Source organism: Dasypus novemcinctus, chromosome 7 (assembly GCF_030445035.2).
Source record: "Dasypus novemcinctus isolate mDasNov1 chromosome 7, mDasNov1.1.hap2, whole genome shotgun sequence".
In the NCBI taxonomy this organism is placed as follows: domain Eukaryota; kingdom Metazoa; phylum Chordata; class Mammalia; order Cingulata; family Dasypodidae; genus Dasypus; species Dasypus novemcinctus.
This window is the reverse complement of record NC_080679.1, coordinates 31,020,627-31,041,207: the sequence shown is the minus strand read 5'-3', so window position 1 is coordinate 31,041,207 and position 20,581 is coordinate 31,020,627. Positions and strand designations below refer to the sequence as shown.

The 20,581-nt window shown below is 34.9% G+C and overlaps 1 protein-coding gene across 2 annotated transcripts in view; it reads left to right on the top strand.

Moving 5' to 3' along the window:
- SPAG16 (sperm associated antigen 16) overlaps positions 1-20,581 on the top strand; it is a 1,223,101-nt gene that overhangs the window by 152,548 nt on the left and 1,049,972 nt on the right. For both annotated transcript variants that reach the window (XM_071216139.1, XM_004483160.3), the window contains one exon: positions 19,062-19,189. In XM_071216139.1, the coding sequence (XP_071072240.1) occupies positions 19,062-19,189 (128 nt within the window). The remainder of the gene's footprint in view (positions 1-19,061; positions 19,190-20,581) is intronic.

The window sequence follows — 20,581 nt, the reverse complement described above, 5'->3', positions numbered from 1 at the left end:
ACTTCTTTACCCCTGTTGTTCTTCAACTCCATGATTTGATTCAGGAGATTTTTATGAACCTCCTTGATTAATTGTTTCATGTCCTGTGTCTCATCTGGAGCTTTGATTTATACCTTTGCCTGAGTCTTATCTTCCTTTTTCTTAGTATGGCTTGTAATTTTTGGCTAACATCTAGGTATCTGATTGATGCTGAGTTTACACTGATGTTCAGTTCCTCTCTCTTACCTAGGGGTTTACTGTTAAGTAGCTATGTACCAGCACTGTTCTTTGATTCTTGGTTCGACTTGTCCTAGATATTTAGGATTTCCCCTGTTTAACTGCTTAAACCAGGGCTAAGAACCTTGTAATGGTGCAAGTCACTTTCCAAGCCCTTGGAGAAGGCACAGTAGAGGCACCTAATGCCTCTTTTATGTATTTATTATTATTTTTCCCTTCCTTTCATGCACTTTTCTGGTCTGTGAGCAGATAGTGCTCCTTGGCAGACTTCTCAGCTTTGACCCCATATGCTAGAAGGGAGTGCATTCATTGTAATCTTGCCCAGGTGGGCAGTGTAGAAACAGTATCCTCACGGGGTGCCAACTCTCTCAAACTTTCTCAAAAGCTGTTCTCCTCCCTTGGCCAGCCATAACCTCTGTCCCTTTGAGTTCTCAGCAGCCAGCCCAGTGAAGTAGGGAGGGTGTTTGAGAAGGCAAATTATCTTTAGCTCCTTGCTGGCTTTCAGGACAAAGTCACAAATTGTGACCCCACCCAGCCTGGAAATGTGCAACCCCTCCAGTGCAGCAGAACAAGTTCTCTGGCAAAAATCTGAATTTGCTGTAGGCTGTGTCCTTACCTCTCCCCTTTCTAGGGGAGGAGTACCCCTGCAACCCCTTCAGTTTGCAGCCACCCGCTGCTGTATGCTCCAAGGATGAGGGGATGTGCACCAGCAGCTGCTGCTGCAGCTTACTCGTGGGGTTTTTTCTGGCCAGCCGAGACTCCTTTCCTTCACCCCTCTCTCTTTTGGGTGGTGTCTAGCCTTTCCCTGGTGTCCTCAGCTCCAGAGCAACCCTCCAGACAGTCTCTGTCTTTCCCCTAGTTATTTTTCTCAGGGAGAGAAGCAATCCCTCTGCCTCTCAAATCCTTCATCTTCCTGGAAGTCCCTGTTCTCAGCTTGAAGGTTGTTCTAGATAATCTCATTCATTATTACTATAACTTTCTTCTTTGAAGAGAAATATGTATAACCTCTAAATTTTTATAATTGTAGAATTTATCACCTATTGGATAATTTTAAATTACTATATTTCTGTTGAAAGAGGGTAACATATTATTGGCCAGAGTTTTCAGTGCCTCAAGTATCTGTAAAAGTCCAGTGGTTTTATCTGACCCTTTATCTTTCTTCATGGTCTTCTGCTACTCACCATTTCAGTCTTTCCATCCTTACCTATTTCTATATTTATTTTCACTTAGATTTTGGTTTCTCATTCCCATATTCCATCTACATTTAAAAATACTCACAGTGCCCAGTTTTTATTTTTCTTGAGTCCAAAGCCTTTTATTGATTAATGCATGTTTGCTACTATCTTCTTCAAATACATTTTCTCTTTGCAAGGCTATGATTACCTCCAAGCTTTCAGGTAATTGGTCTATTTCCCTAGAACAAGCCTCATGTCAGCATATCAGATAGATCCATATCCTGGCCCCTACTTCTTCCCAGTTATCTCACTCAGATGAAAATCACTTGGCTGTGGATAAATGTACTTCACTTTTTTCTATGTGCCTGGTAAAGTTGCAGTAACACTTGAACAGTAATGAAGCAGTATTTTGGCAATGTGATTAAGCTCATTTTGACCCTTATGCAAATGTTTTCAATCACTGAAAAACACATCATCTTGAATTATTGCTGCCTAATATTTCATTTTGTTATGAAATTATAATACATTTGGCATATGTGTACCTGGCTGGAAGTCAAAAGGTAGGAGCTGAATCAGAATCTTTGAAAGGTATTACTAAAATATAGATGTGTAATAGCTTAACAAATTGTATTTATATAGTGTAACTGTTTGTCCTAGTAAATCAGTAAATGCATGTTTTAGTGCCACAAATCTTTAACACTCATTATCATTCCATGGAGCAAAAATGAATGTCTCTCAGTCATCTTTTATAGGATTTACCACTTAGTGACTGAACTGGGAAATAGAATCCCTAGGTAAGTCCATGCACAAAAGTATAAATCATAGTGTTATTTTTATGCAATTTCTACCTTGGACTCTATTCCATGAGTGAGATATAAACACATTGACTTCGGGAGGGCCATTTTTCACTAAATGTGCATTTATACAGTACTTATTATGAGTGAGATAATATGGTAGAGAGACAAAAGTAAATATTAGATATTACTTGTGCTCACAGGTGAACAGATGGACTATATAATAACGTATTCTTTTTTAATAATGGGTGACACAAAAAAGTATTTATTATTACTTAATTTAAGGTATTACTTAGGCTTAATATAAGGTATATATAGAGAAGCAGTGGAAGATAGAGAAAACATCTTTGGCCATCCCCATAGGCAGCCTTGTAGACCAATCCAGGACTTTGAAATTTACCCTGTGGAAAGTAGGGAGTAATTTGATAGTACTACATAGATAGGTGCTATGATATGATTATATATGCCTTTTGCGTGAGGGATTTATTAGGTAGAGACACATGTTAGAGGCTGCAGTGATACCTAATGTAGGAAATAGTGGAGATTTATACTAAGAAAGGTATAGGAGCAAGAAGAGATGGATTAGAGAGATTTGGCTCAGGAAGGATTAGAATGATTAGAATGATGCCAAATTTCAGGCTGCAAGTGAGTAGTGGTGCCATTAATTATCGTCATGTGTACAAGAAAGTGGAGCTGATTTTTTGGCCGGGGAGTTAAAAAAGAGCTTAACTTTAGGCAAGGGAGATAGCTATAGAACATCCAGAAATAATTAGATAGAGGAAGCAAATGTACAGTAGGGTGAGCCTTATTAAAATAATAATACAAGAATGGAATGAGAAAAGAAGAAGGAAATTATAGATTCTGGAGAAGCTCAGTGTTTAAGGGATAAGTTTCGATTTGTGGCTTTCTGATGACTAAACTAAATTCAGTGACAACACCTGGAAAGGTCAGAGAAACTGATGGCTAATATTAGATTATATGTCCTAAATGAGAATTTGTTAAATGCTGAAAAATATTAAAAACCTTGGATTCTGTTATGACTTAATAGGTTGATTGTGAGATCCATTCACTTACGATATCAAATGAATAGAAGTCAAGGGCATTCTGTTGTGTAAATTTTAACATATTGACTTGTTATTTTACCGCATACTATCCAAAACCATTTCTAAAGAATTTATGGACTTCTGAGATGGGGGCGTGGTATTCCAATAGTCAAAGCTTCAGAGCCCATAAAACTGAGCTTCCCAAATTATATTCATTCATCCTCAACCATAAAAGACTCAGTAAGATCCCTGGAAATAGGATGGCATTCCATTCTAAGTTTCTCTGAGATGGAGGACACAAAATAAGTCACCAAGTATATTTGAAGGGATAAACTGTTAGCTGGGATTATATATCAGGAGTCATATAAAAATTAAATAACAACAAATAAGTACATTTTTAATTTATCATTGTGAACATGAGAGTTCACAGTAAAGATAGCCAGAATGTTCCAAAATACTCCCTCTTCTTCTCTACTGCCAAGGATAACCATTTGCCAGCAATAGTTTCCAACACATTCCCACTCCTTCTTACGCTGTTCATTTTTCTTTCTTTCCATAGCTTTTTTGTCCTATTAATTTCTATGTGATTTCCTTAATGTATATAGCTATTGCTTATTTTGGGTCTCTCTGATATATTGTAAGCTACATGGACAGCAGGGACATTTTTTCTGTTTGTTTGCTGATGCATCCCAGGCAGTGGACATAGTGAATGAGGACAATGACTTAATGAAAATCTCGATTCCTCACTCCCTTTGACAAAACAAGTACTATCTCTCAACACTGGGCTTCCATTCCTCTAGCCATCCCTAATATAGGAATACTGGTTATAAATGAGTGCCAGCTGCTGCTTTTAGGCAAGGCATGTGTGCCTTAGTCCTTTCCAGTTGCCACTTCCCTACTTGCCTCCGAGGGCCGAGGCTTGTATAAATTGGTATTAATCTTCACATTTTATGCTTTTGTTTTTCTTAGAATAGAATCATGAGGAAAGTTAACTCATTCTTGTACTCGTCTTTATCAGAAGTGAGAACATAGGATCAAGACAGTGTGCATAAGTTATATATTTACTGAAAAAAAATGGGGATAGGATATTTCTATGTTGAGTTGAAGAATTTTTTTGGTCTTAAGTATAGCAAATGTGTCTTATATCTGTCTAATTAATTAATTTGAATTATCTTTCTGTGTCTGTCTTGGTGACCTTATTTAAAATTCAGAGAGGGACCATCAAAGTCTATTTTAACAGAAAGAGGAAAAACACTATAGAAGATCATATTAATAGCAGGTATTCTGAGCAATTTAGAGTAAAAATTAATTATATTGATGAGGAACTTTCTAAAGTTGATCATCCCTGTTGGACCTTCACACACAGTGAAAATGTCAGTTAACTATGATGATATCATTTCAGGCAAAGGCTTGCATTTATATGTGGACATGTAAAGCAAATAGATACCAGTCCTTTGGGGCAGCAAGTATTAGGCATGTCTTCTAAGACACTAATGCAAATAATGACCTGCTACTGTAGGCTTGAATTGCTTTCGTGGAATAGAAGCAGATAAAATCAGTTAGGAGAGATGTCAATTATCACCTATATTTTCTATAACAAAATTAATACAAAAAATACTTGTAATTTACCCAGAGTTATGCCATAACTTAGATAGGTGAAAGTATGAATTCTTAATGTAGAAAATCCATGGCCACAAGGCCACCATTCTCAAAAGTTGCTCCACATATTGACTTCTGTCTAAAGAATTCACTAACACTGCTTCAGCCCCTGACACTGACTGAACTGGTCACTTGTATCATCATTATAGTGCACTCATTTCTGAACTATCATGTGCTCTATGCTACCTGCCTCTCTGTTTCATTTACTCAACCCTGGAATGTTTTTAGGTTGGCAAAACTTTGATTGTGATAGTGCTGAACAAAACTTTTAATTGTTTTCTAGGATTATTTTACATGTAAGATATAATTAACACATTTAGATATTTGCCTTATTGCATAACAAGCTTTAGCAAAATGAAAAATTGAGCAACTTAAAAATAAATTTTAATTAAATTGCAATTATTTAACAGCATTAAAGTTGGGTTAAAATAGCTGAGCTAAATTTTGCGATTTCATTTACAAAAATGCATGCTTATTCTTTAGTTTGGAAGCCTGCCAGCTAGAGAATATATTAGGCTGAGAATGCAACTGGACAAGTCATTCAATGCAGCAATTTCTCACAGGACAGATGTATCTTCAAGCAAATTTAACCTTCGTAAGGTTTATTTTTGATCTCTGCTTCATAGAGATTATACAATTGTTTATTTTAAATGAAAATTATAGTGAGAGGGATGAAATCTAAAAGTGATTGAAATTTCTGCTTCTATCAATTTTAGTTGACATGCTGCTAGGTGAGAGGAATTAATTAAGGCTTATGAAATCTTATTCACTTTCAAAGAAAACTGCTAGTGAAGAATTGCCTTAATTTATAGATATAAACAGATTATTTTCTTTGCTAGTAAATGCCCAATTCATTGATTTTTGTTATTTTTATGTCAAATTTTTACATGCTTACATTTTTGTTTTCAAATAAATGTAAACAGATGTTATAACCATTTTCTCACAATAGTTATATGACCTGATTTAAAACTGTTAGCAAAATAAACAACTGTATTTTAATAGCTGCCCATAAGCAATAACTAGATAATGACCCCATGACCTCCCTGAATCCTGCTTCAGTTTTGATCAGCATCTGCTTTGGCTCCTGGGATTATGGGAATCACCAGGATGGCTTCCAGAGAAGGATTTGCGACCCAGCTGTGCATTCTTTGTGCCAGTAATGGAAGAACTGTGCCAGCTGGCCCCCTCTAGAAATGTGCATGGTAAACAGAAAGTCATTTGGGCATTTCCAGAAGGAAAATTTTAGTTAAGGGAACAAAAATGAATTGGATCATTGTTTTTTTACAATTTATTAGAAAAAGTCTATGAAAGAGATGTAGACTTCATTCTTCACTTCAGAATACAAGTTTTTAAGTTTGCCACTGTGGTTGGTTGGTTTTTTGTTTGTTTGTTTTTTAAACTAAGGATGCATCAGAGCATTATGTAAATGTTTTCTTTACTTGGGCATTACTGACAGTAAATAGGAATATCTTGACTTCATAATGAGAAGAGAAAATGAGACTTCCCAAACTTCTCAGCACGGTCTTGACTACCGCTTTGAAAGTTTTATGTCTTGCACAAAAAAACACAACTCCAATATCTCAGTAGTTTCAAATAGCAAAACATATTTCTTACACATAAAACATAGTCATTGTGCATCAGCAAAGGGGCTCTGCTCCTAATAATTGCTCAGAACATAGGCTGATGGGGAATTGCCTGAAACAGGCTTTTACATTACCAGAGGAAACAAAAAATGGTGCAGGGCATAAAGCTTGCTCCCACAAGTGCTGCATGTTGCTTTGGCTCACATTTCATTGGTTAGAACAAATCACAGGGTCACTCCTAGGTTCAAGTGGGCAGAGAAGTGCAATCCTATCACATGGCTAGAGAGTGAGCACTGCCATTTGTGGATAGCCTCAATACTACTAATTCGGTCCAATTTAAGAAAATGTAGGGAGCTAAAATCAGTGTGTTTGCTGGGTTTTGATAGTTGTCTTCTCATTTAGTAGTAAGAGAGGTTTTATATTTCAAAAGTACCGTGAATATTCTAATGCCTATGTTTACTTTTGTTAACTAATAAAATTTGAATTGATATATAATTCTGTTCTTTGTAGGTAATTAAGAACCTTCAGTGGAACACACAATTTGAAGTATCAGATTATGTCCCCCCCACAGAACTTAGTAATATATGAGAAAAAGGCTGTATGAAGCATGCTTTTGATTAGAGCGTAGAATTGTGTAGCCAAGAACCAGATTGTAACAAAAGTGGCAAAGCCCATTTATATAAAAGGAATGCTATTAAATGAATAAACCATTTAAAGAATTTGCTTATATTCTTTAAAATATTATGTGTATATCATACATCTAATTATTACCACACTTTTGTAAATGTTAAAAGCAATTTAAATTCTTTATAGAAAAATATAGAAGTGAATAAAATTTTTAATTTAATTTAATTTGAAACATGCAGACTACTATCAGTAGTCTGACTTAGGTTCTTCTAGTTGCACATAAATATGTATATGTAAATATAAATATGTCCTCAATATTATGTGAACAATTTTCTATATCCAAATATTCTTTGTGAATATAAATTTTAATTCCTAAATAGTGGCCCCCCCACCTGGTTACATGGTACTCTATAAATAAGTTAACTACCCCTCTTTTATTGGATATTTTGTTTTCAGTTCTATTATAAATAATGATGGTATGGATATATTTACATATATGCCTTATTGCACTTGTCTAAATACTTTCTTAGAATAAATTTCTAAAAGTGGACTTACTGATACAAGGCTATTAGGTCATTTTTTAATATGTTTAATACAAATTGCAAAATTTCATTTAAATAAATTTATATTACTACCAGCAGGATATGAAAACGCCTGAATCAATGTACCTCACCAATAGTCTCATTCTTAGAAGTACCAATTTGCAAATGAATACTATTTCATTTGTTAGTTTAATTTATTTATTAGTAACATTGCACTTTTTACTTTACTAATTGTTTTATGGGTAAGTTGTGTTTCATATTTGTTGTCCCTTTTTTCTTCTAAGGAATTAAGCTTTTATGATTGATTTTAAAAGTTCTTTATGAGTAAGGCAAATAGCTTATTATGTGCAAAATAGTTCCTTACAGGATTTCCTTTTTTTTATGTTCAGAAGTTTACAAAATTACATACTCAAATGAAACTCTCTTTTTAAGTTCATGATTTCTTCTTTAAGAAGGGCTTAGAAAAGGCTTTCAAAAACTGAGATCATATAAATATTTATCTGTATGTTCTTCCTGGTTCTCGTACATTTCTTTTTAGCATAAAAACTCTGATTCATATGGAATTAATTTGGGAGCAGGGTAAGATGCAATATTCTACTTTTTCTCCCCAAATCTGTTTTCACAAGTCTTATTATTATTACTTTTTAAATTTATTTCTCTCCCCTTCTCTGTCCATTCGCTGTGTGTTTTTGTGTGTCTGCTTGTATTCTTGTCAGCGGCACTGGGAATTTGTGTCTCTTTTTTGTTGTGTCATCTAGCTGCGTAGCTCCCCGTGTGTGGCACCACTCCTGGGGAGGGTGCACTTTTTTTGTGCAGGGTGGCTCTCCTTATGGGGCGCACTCCTTGTGCATGGGGCTCCCCTATGCAGGGGACACTCCTGCATGGCATGGCACTCCTTGCATGCATCAACACTGTGCATGGGCCTGCTCACCACATGGGTCAGGAGGCCCTGTGTTTGAACCCTGAAACTTCCAAGTGGTAGGCAGATGCTCTATCAGTTGAGCCAAATCCACTTCCCACACTAGTCTTATTGAATAACCTCTAACGATTCTTCTGGAGATTTTAATAATAAAAAATGTAGTTCTTGCCCCAAAGAAAACAAACATACAGATCCTTATTGGTATAGTTATGATAATGTTCTTAATTAATCTGATTGTAGCATTTTCTAACCTATAACAATTAGAAACAACAGAATAAGGGCCCTGATCAAGAAAATGGCAAAAATAGGCAAAATTATTATAATTTGAAAGAGACAGAAAAACTGAAAGTAGACAAAGTTGTATTCCTCAACAATGGTGTTCACTAATTGCTGAGCCATTAGGGAAAATGTTTCATTATCCTCACACTTTTCTGTTTAAAAATTCATTTAAAAATGCTTAAAAATAACAGATCTTGATGAGAGTGCTGGGAAAAGAATGTCGTATAATAGAGTCAAATAAGGCTGGACTTTAGTTTGAGCATCTTAACCTAACAAATAAATGACACTGAGAAAGGGATTAAATTGTTTTATCCTGGTTTTACTCATTTGTAAAATGATAAGTGATGAATGATCACTATTTGATAGTGTCGTAATGAAAGTGACACACAATGCCAGCATGTTCATCCATCTTCCACCTTTTCCTCACTTCTCAGGCCCTCTTCCAGCTAAATTTCCCTGTTTCTGAAAATTCTGAATAGATGTGGCATTCTCTTTAGCAATTTCAGAACACCTTGACTATTTATTATCAGATACACAAGTCAAAATGATTCTTTCAAACTGAAAGAAAAGGCAGCTCTTAAATATTTATTTGTACTACATCAGTGGACCTTAGTTAACAGGGTTCAGGTCAAAAGACAAATACTGACACAGTTGCTGGGGCTGTGGGACAAAGAAGCAACAGTTTAGGCTTTGGAGCCTGGAAGATGGAATCAGAATGCTAGGGCCACCACTGACCAATTATTCTGCCTTCGGAATATCATTATCCTGTCTGAGATCCAATTTTTCCCCCATCTGTAAAAGAGGATCAGGAGGATTGCAGATAATGTGTATGTAGTTTATTAAATGCATGATAGCTGTGATTTTTATCATTAATAGTAGTCTTAGCTATACACACTTTCACTGTTTTTTTGTTCCCTCCCAAGTTTAGTGATAAAGTTGCTTTAAATCAGGATAATTATGTGAATAACAAATTATTGTATGTGAAATATGATAAAAGTGAAAAGTCATTTTTCTTTTATAAATTAGTAAGAATTTTTCAGTTGAGTTCCTTCCTGGGACATGTTTTATTATGTACTTTTGATGATAATACAGTGAGATAAATAATAATAAAAGGGTACAATGAATTCCTGTGTATTGTAGTAATAATTATTTTTAGTAATATAAAGTCATTTTCAATATCATAGAGATTAAAATATTGAAATATTTAAAATATTAAATTATTGAAACTGTACACAGTTTGTCCCTTTTCTCAGGTTCTGATTCAATGGTATATATATTGAAACTATCATAATGTTTACAAATATGCTTTAGGAATCTTTTAGCTAAGTTTTGCTGAACTTTGAAAAATGGGTTGTTGATCAAATTAATCAGTGCTTCTCAAACTTTAGGGAGCATTAGAATTACCTGGAGAGCTTGTTATAAACACAGATTCCTGGGCACCATTCCCAGAGTTTCTAATTTAGTAAACCTGGGGCAAGGCCAAAGAATTTGCATTTCAAATTCCCAGCTGATGTTGATGATTCTAGTCAGGGCACTCTTTGAGAACTGCAGAAATTATCTAATAGAGGTAGAGTTTCCAAAGAACATTTATTATTATTGAAAATAGTGAAAATATATATCTTTCTTAACTTTAGAAGTTAAGTGTTTTTCTAAGCATGGCAGTTTTTGCTTTGGCCTTTAATACTATTCTAGAAGTGTTTTTTCAAATAATAATTCCTTCCATGCAAAACACTGAGAGAGAATAATTCTAATTGTAGTTCCCAATATTTTAAAATCAAGTAAATTTCTGATTTATGTTCTGTTAGTCTGGTTTTGTATAGAAATAAACTTTTTTTTTTTACTTGAATTTGTCCTTTTAATTATCATTTACAATTTTAGACAGAGGGACATTTATTCTGGGGAAAGAGGACAAAACTCCTGTTCATAAGATAAGTTTTTGCAGATGAAGCAGATAAAACTAAATGGTAGCATTATTGTGTATGTTTGTGCTATGCACTGATAAGCTTTTGTTTGTACTTAAGGTTAGAACTCTGAGTCAAATGTTTCTTTCTTACAAATTCTACTCAATTTATTCATTTTTTAAAAAGATATTATGTTAAAAAAATATGAGGTCCCCATTCGCCCCCACCGTCCCCACCCCACCACTCTCCGCACCCCCCCATTAACACTCTCCCCCATCATCATGTCACATCCATTGCATCTGGTGAGTACATCTCCAGGCATCGCTGCACCCCATGTCCCGTGTTCCACACCATAGCCCACACTTTCCCACGTTCCATCCAGTGGGCTATGGGAGGACATACAACATCCGGCAATTGTCCCTGGGGCACCACCAAGGACAACTCCAAGTCCCGAGAATGCCTCCACATCTCATCTCTTCCTCCCCTTCCCCGAACCCAGCAGCCACCATGGCCACTTTTTCCACGCCAATGCCACATTTTCTCGATTATTAACCACAATAGTTCATGAATAGAATATCATTAAGTCCACTCTGATCCTTACTGTATTCCTCCTTCCTGTGGACCTTGGCTTGGTTGTGTCCATTCCACATCTATGTCAAGAGGGGGTTTAGATTCCACATGGATATTGGATACAATCCTCCTGCTTTCAGTTCTAGGCACTCTAGGCTCCATGGTGTGGTGGTTGACATTCTTCAACTCCATGTTAGCTGAGTGGAGTAAATCCAATAAATCAGAGTGTAGGAGCTGTAGTCTCTTGAGCTCAGGGCCTGGCTAACATAGTGTAGTCTATTGAGCTCAGGGCCTGGCTATCATATTGTAAACTTTTAAAATGTGAAGTAATTGGTGAGGTAGGTGAATTATAAAGTGAGGCAGCAGACTTGGCCCAGTGGTTAGGGCGTCCGTCTAACACATGGGAGGTCAGCGGTTCAAACCCCGGGCCTCCTTGACCCATGTAGAGCTGGCCCACGCACAGTGCTGATGCATGCAAGGAGTGCCCTGCCACTCAGGGGTGTCCTCTGTGTAGGGGAGCCCCATGCGCAAGGAGTGCGCCCCGTAAGGAGAGCGACCCAGTGCGAAAGAAAGTGCAGCCTGCCCAGGAATGGTGCCGCACACACGGAGAGCTGACACAACAAGATGACGCAACAAAAAGAAACACAGATTCCCATGCCGCTGACAACAACAGAAGCGAACAAAGAGGAAGACACAGCAAATAGACACAGAGAAAAGACAATTGGGGTGGGGTGGGGTGGGGTGGGGTGGGGTGGGGGAAGGGAGAGAAATAAATAAATCTTTAAAAGAAAAAATTATAAAGTGAGAATTTATTAGCTATATGTTTTGTTTTTATTAGTCTTTTTGTTTCAGTCTAATTTGATATGAATCAAAGTAAAGGAGACCTCAGTGGAAGCTTTAAAATACATTAAAATGATTCTGTTTGATATAATCATATAGTAGAAAATTTGAAGAATTATTAGATTCTTTAGAAGTATTAGATCAAAAATACTTAAATACCTTTGTGAAAACAGCATTGGCAAGTATAATATTCTCCCTGCAATCTAAGAACACAATCATGTAAACAAGAAAAAGGTCAAGAAATTGAGCAAATACATAAGTAAGACAGACTTTCCCTGAATCACCTCATTTTCATACTTAGATTGTAAATGTCAATGAACTCAATCAAGACTTGCTGATAATGTCAGCTGTCAGTCATTTCTAGGTGGTGATATGTGAAGTTTGTCAGGAGGTAATGGACCACTTGAGTGATGAATGAAATAATGAGGGCACAGGAGCCTGGACAAACTTCTTCATTTCTGGTAAATTCTTCTCCCAATGGCGATTTAATATAAAGAGAAAATTAATCACATTAAAATAGGATTTAATGGATATTTATTTTAAAAATCTTATCTTGAAACATTCATCCTTTAACCTTGTAGTAGTTTTTAAAATTTATGTAAATGACCAATGACTAATCGTTGTCGTTTCCCAACCCTATTGGTTAGTGTAAGCAATACTAGCTACCATAAGAGATAAATTCCCTATCCCTAAATTTTTTCACAACAAAGATTCATTCTTAACTTGTAGGAAATGACTCATCTGTGTGGCTGTTGGGAAGTGAATCATATTCCCCATAAAAGGCAGGTTCAGGTCCCAAGCCCTGGTCCTGAGGATGTGAACCCATTTGTAAATAGGACCTTTGAAGATGTCATTTGTTAAGGTGTGCCCAAACCGAAGGAGGGTGGGCTTTAACCCAACATGGCTGAAGTCTTTATAAGCAAAGAAAATTGGACATGGAAAAAGAAAAAAATAATAGAAAGAAGCCAGAAGTCAATGCATATGGAGGAGAAAAGAGAAGATATCAGGATATGCATTGCCATATGACAGAAAAGTGAAAAACCAAGGACTTCCAGTAGCCAGCATCAGAATTCCACAATCTTTGGGGGAGAAAGCATTGCCTGGCTGATACTTTGATTTTGGGCTTTCTTAGCCTCAAAACCATGTGCACATGGAGGTATTTTCTGGACGTTGGAATTGTCCTGCATGACATTACAATGATGGATACAGGCCATTATACATTTTGTCATAACCTATAAAATTGTATGGGGCAGAGAAAAAAAGATAATGTAAACTGTAGTCCACATATAGTATCAATGCATTAATATGTGTTCATCAATTGTAACAATTGTACCATACTAATGAAAGATGTTGTAAATGTGGGAAAGTGTGGGAGGGAGAGGGAATGGGGCATATGGGAATTCCCTATAATTTTATGTGACATTTATGTAATCTAAAGCTTTAAAAAAAAGTAACAAACAAAACCATATGTCAGGGAAGTGAATGTGGCTCAACTGACTGGGCTCCTGTCTACCATATGGGAGATCCTGGGTTCGCGTCTTGGGGCCTGCACCTGTGGAGAGCTGACATCCCGTGCCCGTGGAGAGCTGGTGCAGCATGATGATGCAACAAAGGGAGACAAGCAGACATAGAAGAACAAACAGCAAATGATCACAGAGAGCAGACAGTAAGCAAGCTGCAAGGGGGGAAATAAATAAATAAATAATCTTAAAAATAATCAATGTCCACTAATGCACACTTAGATAGTTTTTAATTCCTAAAATTATAAGAAATGCTGCAGATTAGAAAATAAAAACAAACAAACAAAAATAATAAAGAAGAAAGAAACTTTATATGTGCCATTTGGTGAACTTTTGTGAGGATATCCAAAAGAAAAATTTCTAGCAGTGGAATTGCCAAGGCAATTTTAATTTAATAGATATTTCAAATTTACCCTCTGATGAGGCTGAGTCAGTTTACATTCTTTTAGTATAATAGCATATTCTTCCATATTTTGACCAAAAGCTAGCATTCTCATATCACATTTTAATTTTTTTCAATTTGGTAATTGAATAATTGAATTCCATTCTTCTTTAGTCATCATTTTCTAATAGTTGAAAAGTTATTATATTTGGAGTCATTTGGATTTAAATGTGTCTCTGGAGTTTAGATTAACTACTCTGAATCTTTATTCAACTACAAAATGGCTATGCTATAACTTTCAAAGCAGTTTTGTATGGTTTGTTATTCTGGATAAATTTTAGAATAGTTTTCTTACATTTTTCAAAACATATTGAAATTTTTGTTTTAATAAAATTAAATAATAAGAATCTTCTTATGAATTAGCATCTTTATAATATCAAGTCTTTCTCAATCCTTAATAAATGTATATTACATCAAAGATACATCAAATGTATATTACATGAAGATATATATCTTCATATATATCTGAATAAAGTATGTGCTGCTTTCTTTAGGCTCAGCACATTTCTTCTTTGTGTTATATTAAGTATTTGATATCTAATTGTTGCTAGAGTTAATGGAATATTTTTCTTTTATATCTTCTGTTCACTTATTGTATATATGCAATTTACTAAATGTTATAGTTTGTACTATGTTTATAGTAATAATAGCCTCTTTACAATTCCTTTTTCTTTTTGTCTTCACACATACATCCATTATCTATATCTATCTGTCCAATCATCACAATATCTGGAATTGATGATTAGTATCTTTTCTATTCTGATGATTATTTTTATCTCCTCTCTTCTGATGATTATTTTTATCTCCTCTGTATTGCTTATTCCTGCATCTTAGCATCTTCTATATATTTCTGGTCTAGCTTTTCTTGTTGCTGGGGTTTTACCTTTATGGTTGTTTTCTTCATAAGACTATAAATTCTTGGGGTAGAAGCATTATATTCTACTTATATCTGTGACCTGATAACTAACATAGTTCCTGACACAGAGTAGACACTCAGATGTTGAGTTAATGTCTTGCTAGTTGGTCCCTGTAATTCCCATGGGTGTTAGTTCAGTGGAAAGCAAAGAACAAGATAGACAGACAGACCCCATTCAAATCACATGGACACAGTGATTTGAACATGGACACAGTGCCTCCACCTGGGCACTGGAGAAACCTGAGTTCTCTAGAGACTCATGTGGAAGGAGACCAAATAACTAGCTTGCCTTCCCATTAGGGATAGATACAGGGGATGCCTACCTGATACAGCCCTAAAATGGAGAAAGATACCCTTCAGGTCTTTCAACCTTTGGTTATAAACAGCAAGACTATTTTAAATCCTGACCAGTCAATGAGGCAGAAAAGGTCAATGGGCAATTGTTGTCATTAGTACAGTGATAGATAGTCAACAGTTAATTGGATATGGAACTGAGACTTTGATAGGTAAGAACATACTAAAATCTAGTCTTCTGCCTCAAACAATATCCCAGGTGGGTATAAAACCTGGAACATTGATTAAGACAGAATTATTTTATAATGAATCAATGAAGTTTGAAACAAGTTATAATGGATTTACTAATCAGTTAAAATTAACACATGCTATTAGTGGCAACAATAAAAATAGTGATGGAAATAGCTAATGTTTATTAAGAATTTATTAGGTGCTGAGCATGTGATGAATATTTTACAGAGATTATCTCACTTAATCCTGACAGCAGCCTATAAAACAGGTATGATTTTGTTTAATTCTACAGCTAGGAAAAGTACAATATAGAGAGTTTGTTAAACAGCTTGTCCAAGTTCACACATCAGTATGTGGTGTAGTTGAATCACTGTGGAAATCCCTGGTTTTCAAACCTGGATGAATTTTTAACAACAGGGGGACTTTTAAATACCAATGCCTGAGCTTAAATTTATGAATTTATGATTTAACTATTCTGGGGTGGGACCCAGTGATATTGATATTTTTTAAAAAGTTGTCTGGGAATTTCAGTGTGTAGCCAGGGTTGAGAACCATTGAACTATCAAAGCTTACCTTTGACTTCCAAATGTACTTTGTCAGTACAAAGAAGTGCTAAGGATTATGTAGTTTGAAAAAATAGTTTTAAGATTTATCTCACTTCCTCTATCCTCCATGCATTGTTCTTATTTATATATCCCTCTTTTACTTCACTAACCCTGCCCTTTTAATTGGCTATTGTCCTGGAATGTTTCAGCTTACAGACTGGGTGATATAGGGGTCATATGTATTGCCTCTGTATGTACATCTATGTTGAGACAGGATTATTGTTATTAGGACTTTGTTCCTCTTGTAAATCTTCTTTTAAATAGTTTAGTTATTTTTTTTTCTGTGTTCTTCTCAGTTAAACCAAGTAGGCTATAGGTCTTAGCTAATTAGGTTTTATTGAATGTGTCATTTTATTAGTTTTATGTAATGATTGGCTTAAGAGTGTTTTTAAAAGTTGCTCTAGACATTAAATTTATGGTTCCAGATATTTCATGTAGTAGAAAATTATGTAAGACTGGTTTCATATCCACCTTGCTATATTTCCAACATCATAATTTGCCCTTGTGCCGTTCCTTACCCAAGCAGCATCATTAAAAACAAGTACCATCATACCAATAAATGGGCAAAGGGCATAAATACACAATTCAGAACACAATGGAGTGCAATAAAGAGATAAACTTAAAAAATCAAATCTAATCTATTAACTTAAGAAATGCAAATTAAAACTTTAATGAAATAATTGGCAACTTTTTTCCATAGACTTTTCATCTTTTAGATATTATACAATTTCCATGCTCATTATTTTTATTGTCCAAGATCTCCTGTTAGAAGGCATGATCTACAATGGAGGGAATTTTGTTTATTTTATTCAGTGATATCTTGTAAGAACTGAAACCAGTGTCTGCCATTAAATGGACACTTAATAAATATGACAAAAGAAATAATTGTTGAATGAATGGATTATTTTAATACAGAATATAGAATATAGAATATGATGTATGTATATATGCATTTTGTGTGTATGTGTATATATACACATCATTAAAAAGGATGTGGTGAATTCTACATAGTACTATATGATTGGCAGGTGTATACACATTGGTACATTTCTGAAGAACAACCTGTCAAGATGTATCATATTTTTTAAAAATATTGATTCTATTTGAATTATCATTTATTCATACTTCTAGAGATGTATGTTAAGGAAATATTCAGTGAAGTACATATTTATAGAGAGAAAACTGTAACATTGCTAGTAATAGGGTAACACAAATAGCTAGATGGTTAAATAAAATGGCATTTAACTTTTTTTTTTCAAAACAGATTTAATGATACAAAAACAGTGATATACTGTTAAATGAAAACTGGAGGATTGCATAGAGTATGATCCCAATTTTACAAAAAATGAGAGAGATCAAACAAATTCAGTAATTTTAACAAAGAGTCATTAGTAATTATATCTGGGTGATAAGTACAAAATTGACTTTAACCGTTTTCTTTTGTAAAATTTTGAAATGCATGGAATTTCTATACAAATATTTATTACCCGGTTAATTAGAAAAATATGATTTCATTTATGAAAGTTGGCTTCATCGTTTTCCACCTGTGAGATCAAAGAATTTATTAGAACATACCTCCATGAAGGCGAGACTATTGCTGTTTGTTCAGTGATGGATTCCCCATATCTAGAACCATGTTTGGGAGAAAGTAGCACTTATAAATGTTTTTAGAATAAATCAATGAATGCAAAAATACATGATATGCCTCTGTCTGTAAAGGCAGTTTTACAGAGTTACGTGTTAGGGATTGATTACTCCTTTTTCTTTTTTTTTTTTTTTAATTTATTTCTCTCCCCTTCCCCGCCCGCCCCGCCCCCAGTTGTCTGTTCTCTGTGTTCATTTGTTGTGTGTTCTTTTGTGTCTGCTTATATTCTTGTCAGTGGCACCGGGATTCTGTCTCTTTTTGTTGCATCATCTTGCTGTGTCAACTCTCTGTGTGCGGCACTACCCGGGTAGGCTGTACTTTTTTCGCACTCGGCAGCTCTCCTTATGAGGCACACTCCTTGAGCATGGGGGCTTGCAGGCTCCCCTATGCGGGGGACATCCCTGCATGGCCCAGCATTTCTTACGTGCATCAGCACTGTGTGTGGGCCAGCTTATCACATGGGTCAGGAGGCCCTGGGTTTGAACCTTGGGCCTCCCATGTGGTAGGCAGATGCTCTATTCATTGAGCCAAGTCTGCTTCCCAACTCCTTTATCTTGTAGAGCGAAGCAATTAATCGCTTTGTCATTAAGTGTTGAGAGAATGCCTTCTTTCCACTGAGGAGAGACCACTTTCTCATGGATTGAAAATGATCTTAGATCTCTAGTTAGATTTTGTTTAGGGGCAAGGATAGTGAGTTAGATGTGAATTCCAGTGTATATGAGATCCAAAATGGTTATGACCAAAATCTTTTAACTTCACTATTTTTAAATTACTCCTCTGTCCTCAGATTTAAAGATGGAAATAATAATCAATTAACACATGTTATTATTTGTTACCAAATGAAAGCATTTATTGTCTACCATTTATAGATGACAAAAGGGGTAGAAGAATAATCACAGACTTTCCTGACATTACCCTTGTGGATGGAAAGTTTATTGACAATGACAATTGACCAATAATATAAGACAATGCTATCCCGTGCTTCATTGGAATTCAAAAAGGGGATGTTTTCAATTAATTTTTAATAAATAGCATATGGTTTAAAATAAAAATTGGTTACTCAATTAGATAATGCACACCCTATCTAAATTGTTCTCTTTTTTGTATATTTACTGCAAACTAAAATATGGAATATAAAACTTAAAAAATAAGTCCTAGTGGATTATTATAATAATGTTGATGTATTGTGTATTAAATAATGCAGAGTATCAATGTGTACAATATTTAACACAGAGCTTTTCCTTTATTTTTTCCCCCTAGGATTCAGAATTTCCTGTAGATATGCAACCAAATCCAAAACTGGGCTCATGTAAAGAAAATCTTTCTCCATCAAAATTTGACTACAAATTGAACAACATTTTTAGACTGCATGAACTTCCAGTGAGCTGGTAGGATTCTTGATGTTCTACTAATGCCTTTAAGATATTATTACAATGTCTAAATTATGGTGATCTTGTAGCCATTCATGGTGGAAGTGGTTTGCTCTTAGTTTGCTACTCAAAGCAGTGAAATAATCTGTTAATAGCTGGTACAATAATCTTAAAACTAATTTGTTTAGGCACTTGGTGGCAGTACAGACTAAGTGCAATATTGTACACATTTATTGTAGTGGTTAGGTTGAAGTCCCAGCTTAAAATGATATATGAATAATTTTAGAGAGGTTTGTAGAATTTATTTTAAAGATAGGTTGTACCTATGCATTTCATTTGTTTATTTTACTCACCAATTTTATCAATACATGCTTTCCCTCCATAAACTAATCTCCCTTTTTATTTGTTTTGAGGACTGCAAATTGTTAAACTGTATTTAAAGGAAAAACTTATTTTATTATTACTTGGCATTTCTTAGAAATATATTTTTCATGAATCTTCAAACTTGCATTCACAGGAAACTTGTAAATTTTAAAGTACTATTAGTGAAATTTTTTGAGACATATATTCCTAAGGGCATCTGTATATATACATTGTGTAACATAGTTCCTTGGTAAATTAAAATTTTAATAAGTGGTCAACTTTGTTGATACTCATGGATACATAATTTTGATTATGTTTTAGGTAAGTAATATTTTCTGGGCTTTTTTTCTGTAATATCAAGTTTATGTCAACAATCTTCAAGAAATATAAGAACTCTACAAAAATGTATGGTAAACTTTGTATAATTGCCCCTATTGTACTTAAATTAATGAGGATTGATGTTTCAGAATAGGATGGCAATCAAATTTACATATATTTTACCTGTAATGAGGATTTTTTGTGTTTTTGTTTTTTGCAAAATTTCCTTTGCTCTTAATGGCTGTAGGTGTAATCTACTTTCTAAACCCTATTGGTCTGATTACCTCTTGGTTTCAAGAATGTTGTCCATGGTATACTAATCAAGAACACGGTAAATACGGTCTTACCTGTCATGACCAAAACTGCAGATTAATGAATTGAAAAAGTCTGTCAATAAAAAGAGCTGTAAAAATTATACATTCGCACCTTAAGTATTCTATTTCAGCTTAAACATGTGCATATGCATTCATGTTAGTCCTTTGCTGTAAGGCCATGAATTTTTCTTTGATTCAGTATCTGCTGATTGGAATTCTACACCATGTTGCTTGCATAAGCTTTACCAATAATGTATTGTCTACGATTTCAATTTGCGATTCTTTTTTAACTGAAGCAAGAACTTTGAACACCTGGAAGACAATCTCTCCACCTTTCCATAGCATTAATTTAATTTTCATTGAAAGCAGTTCTCTTTATCACACTCATATTTCATCACCTTAATTAAGCTTTAAT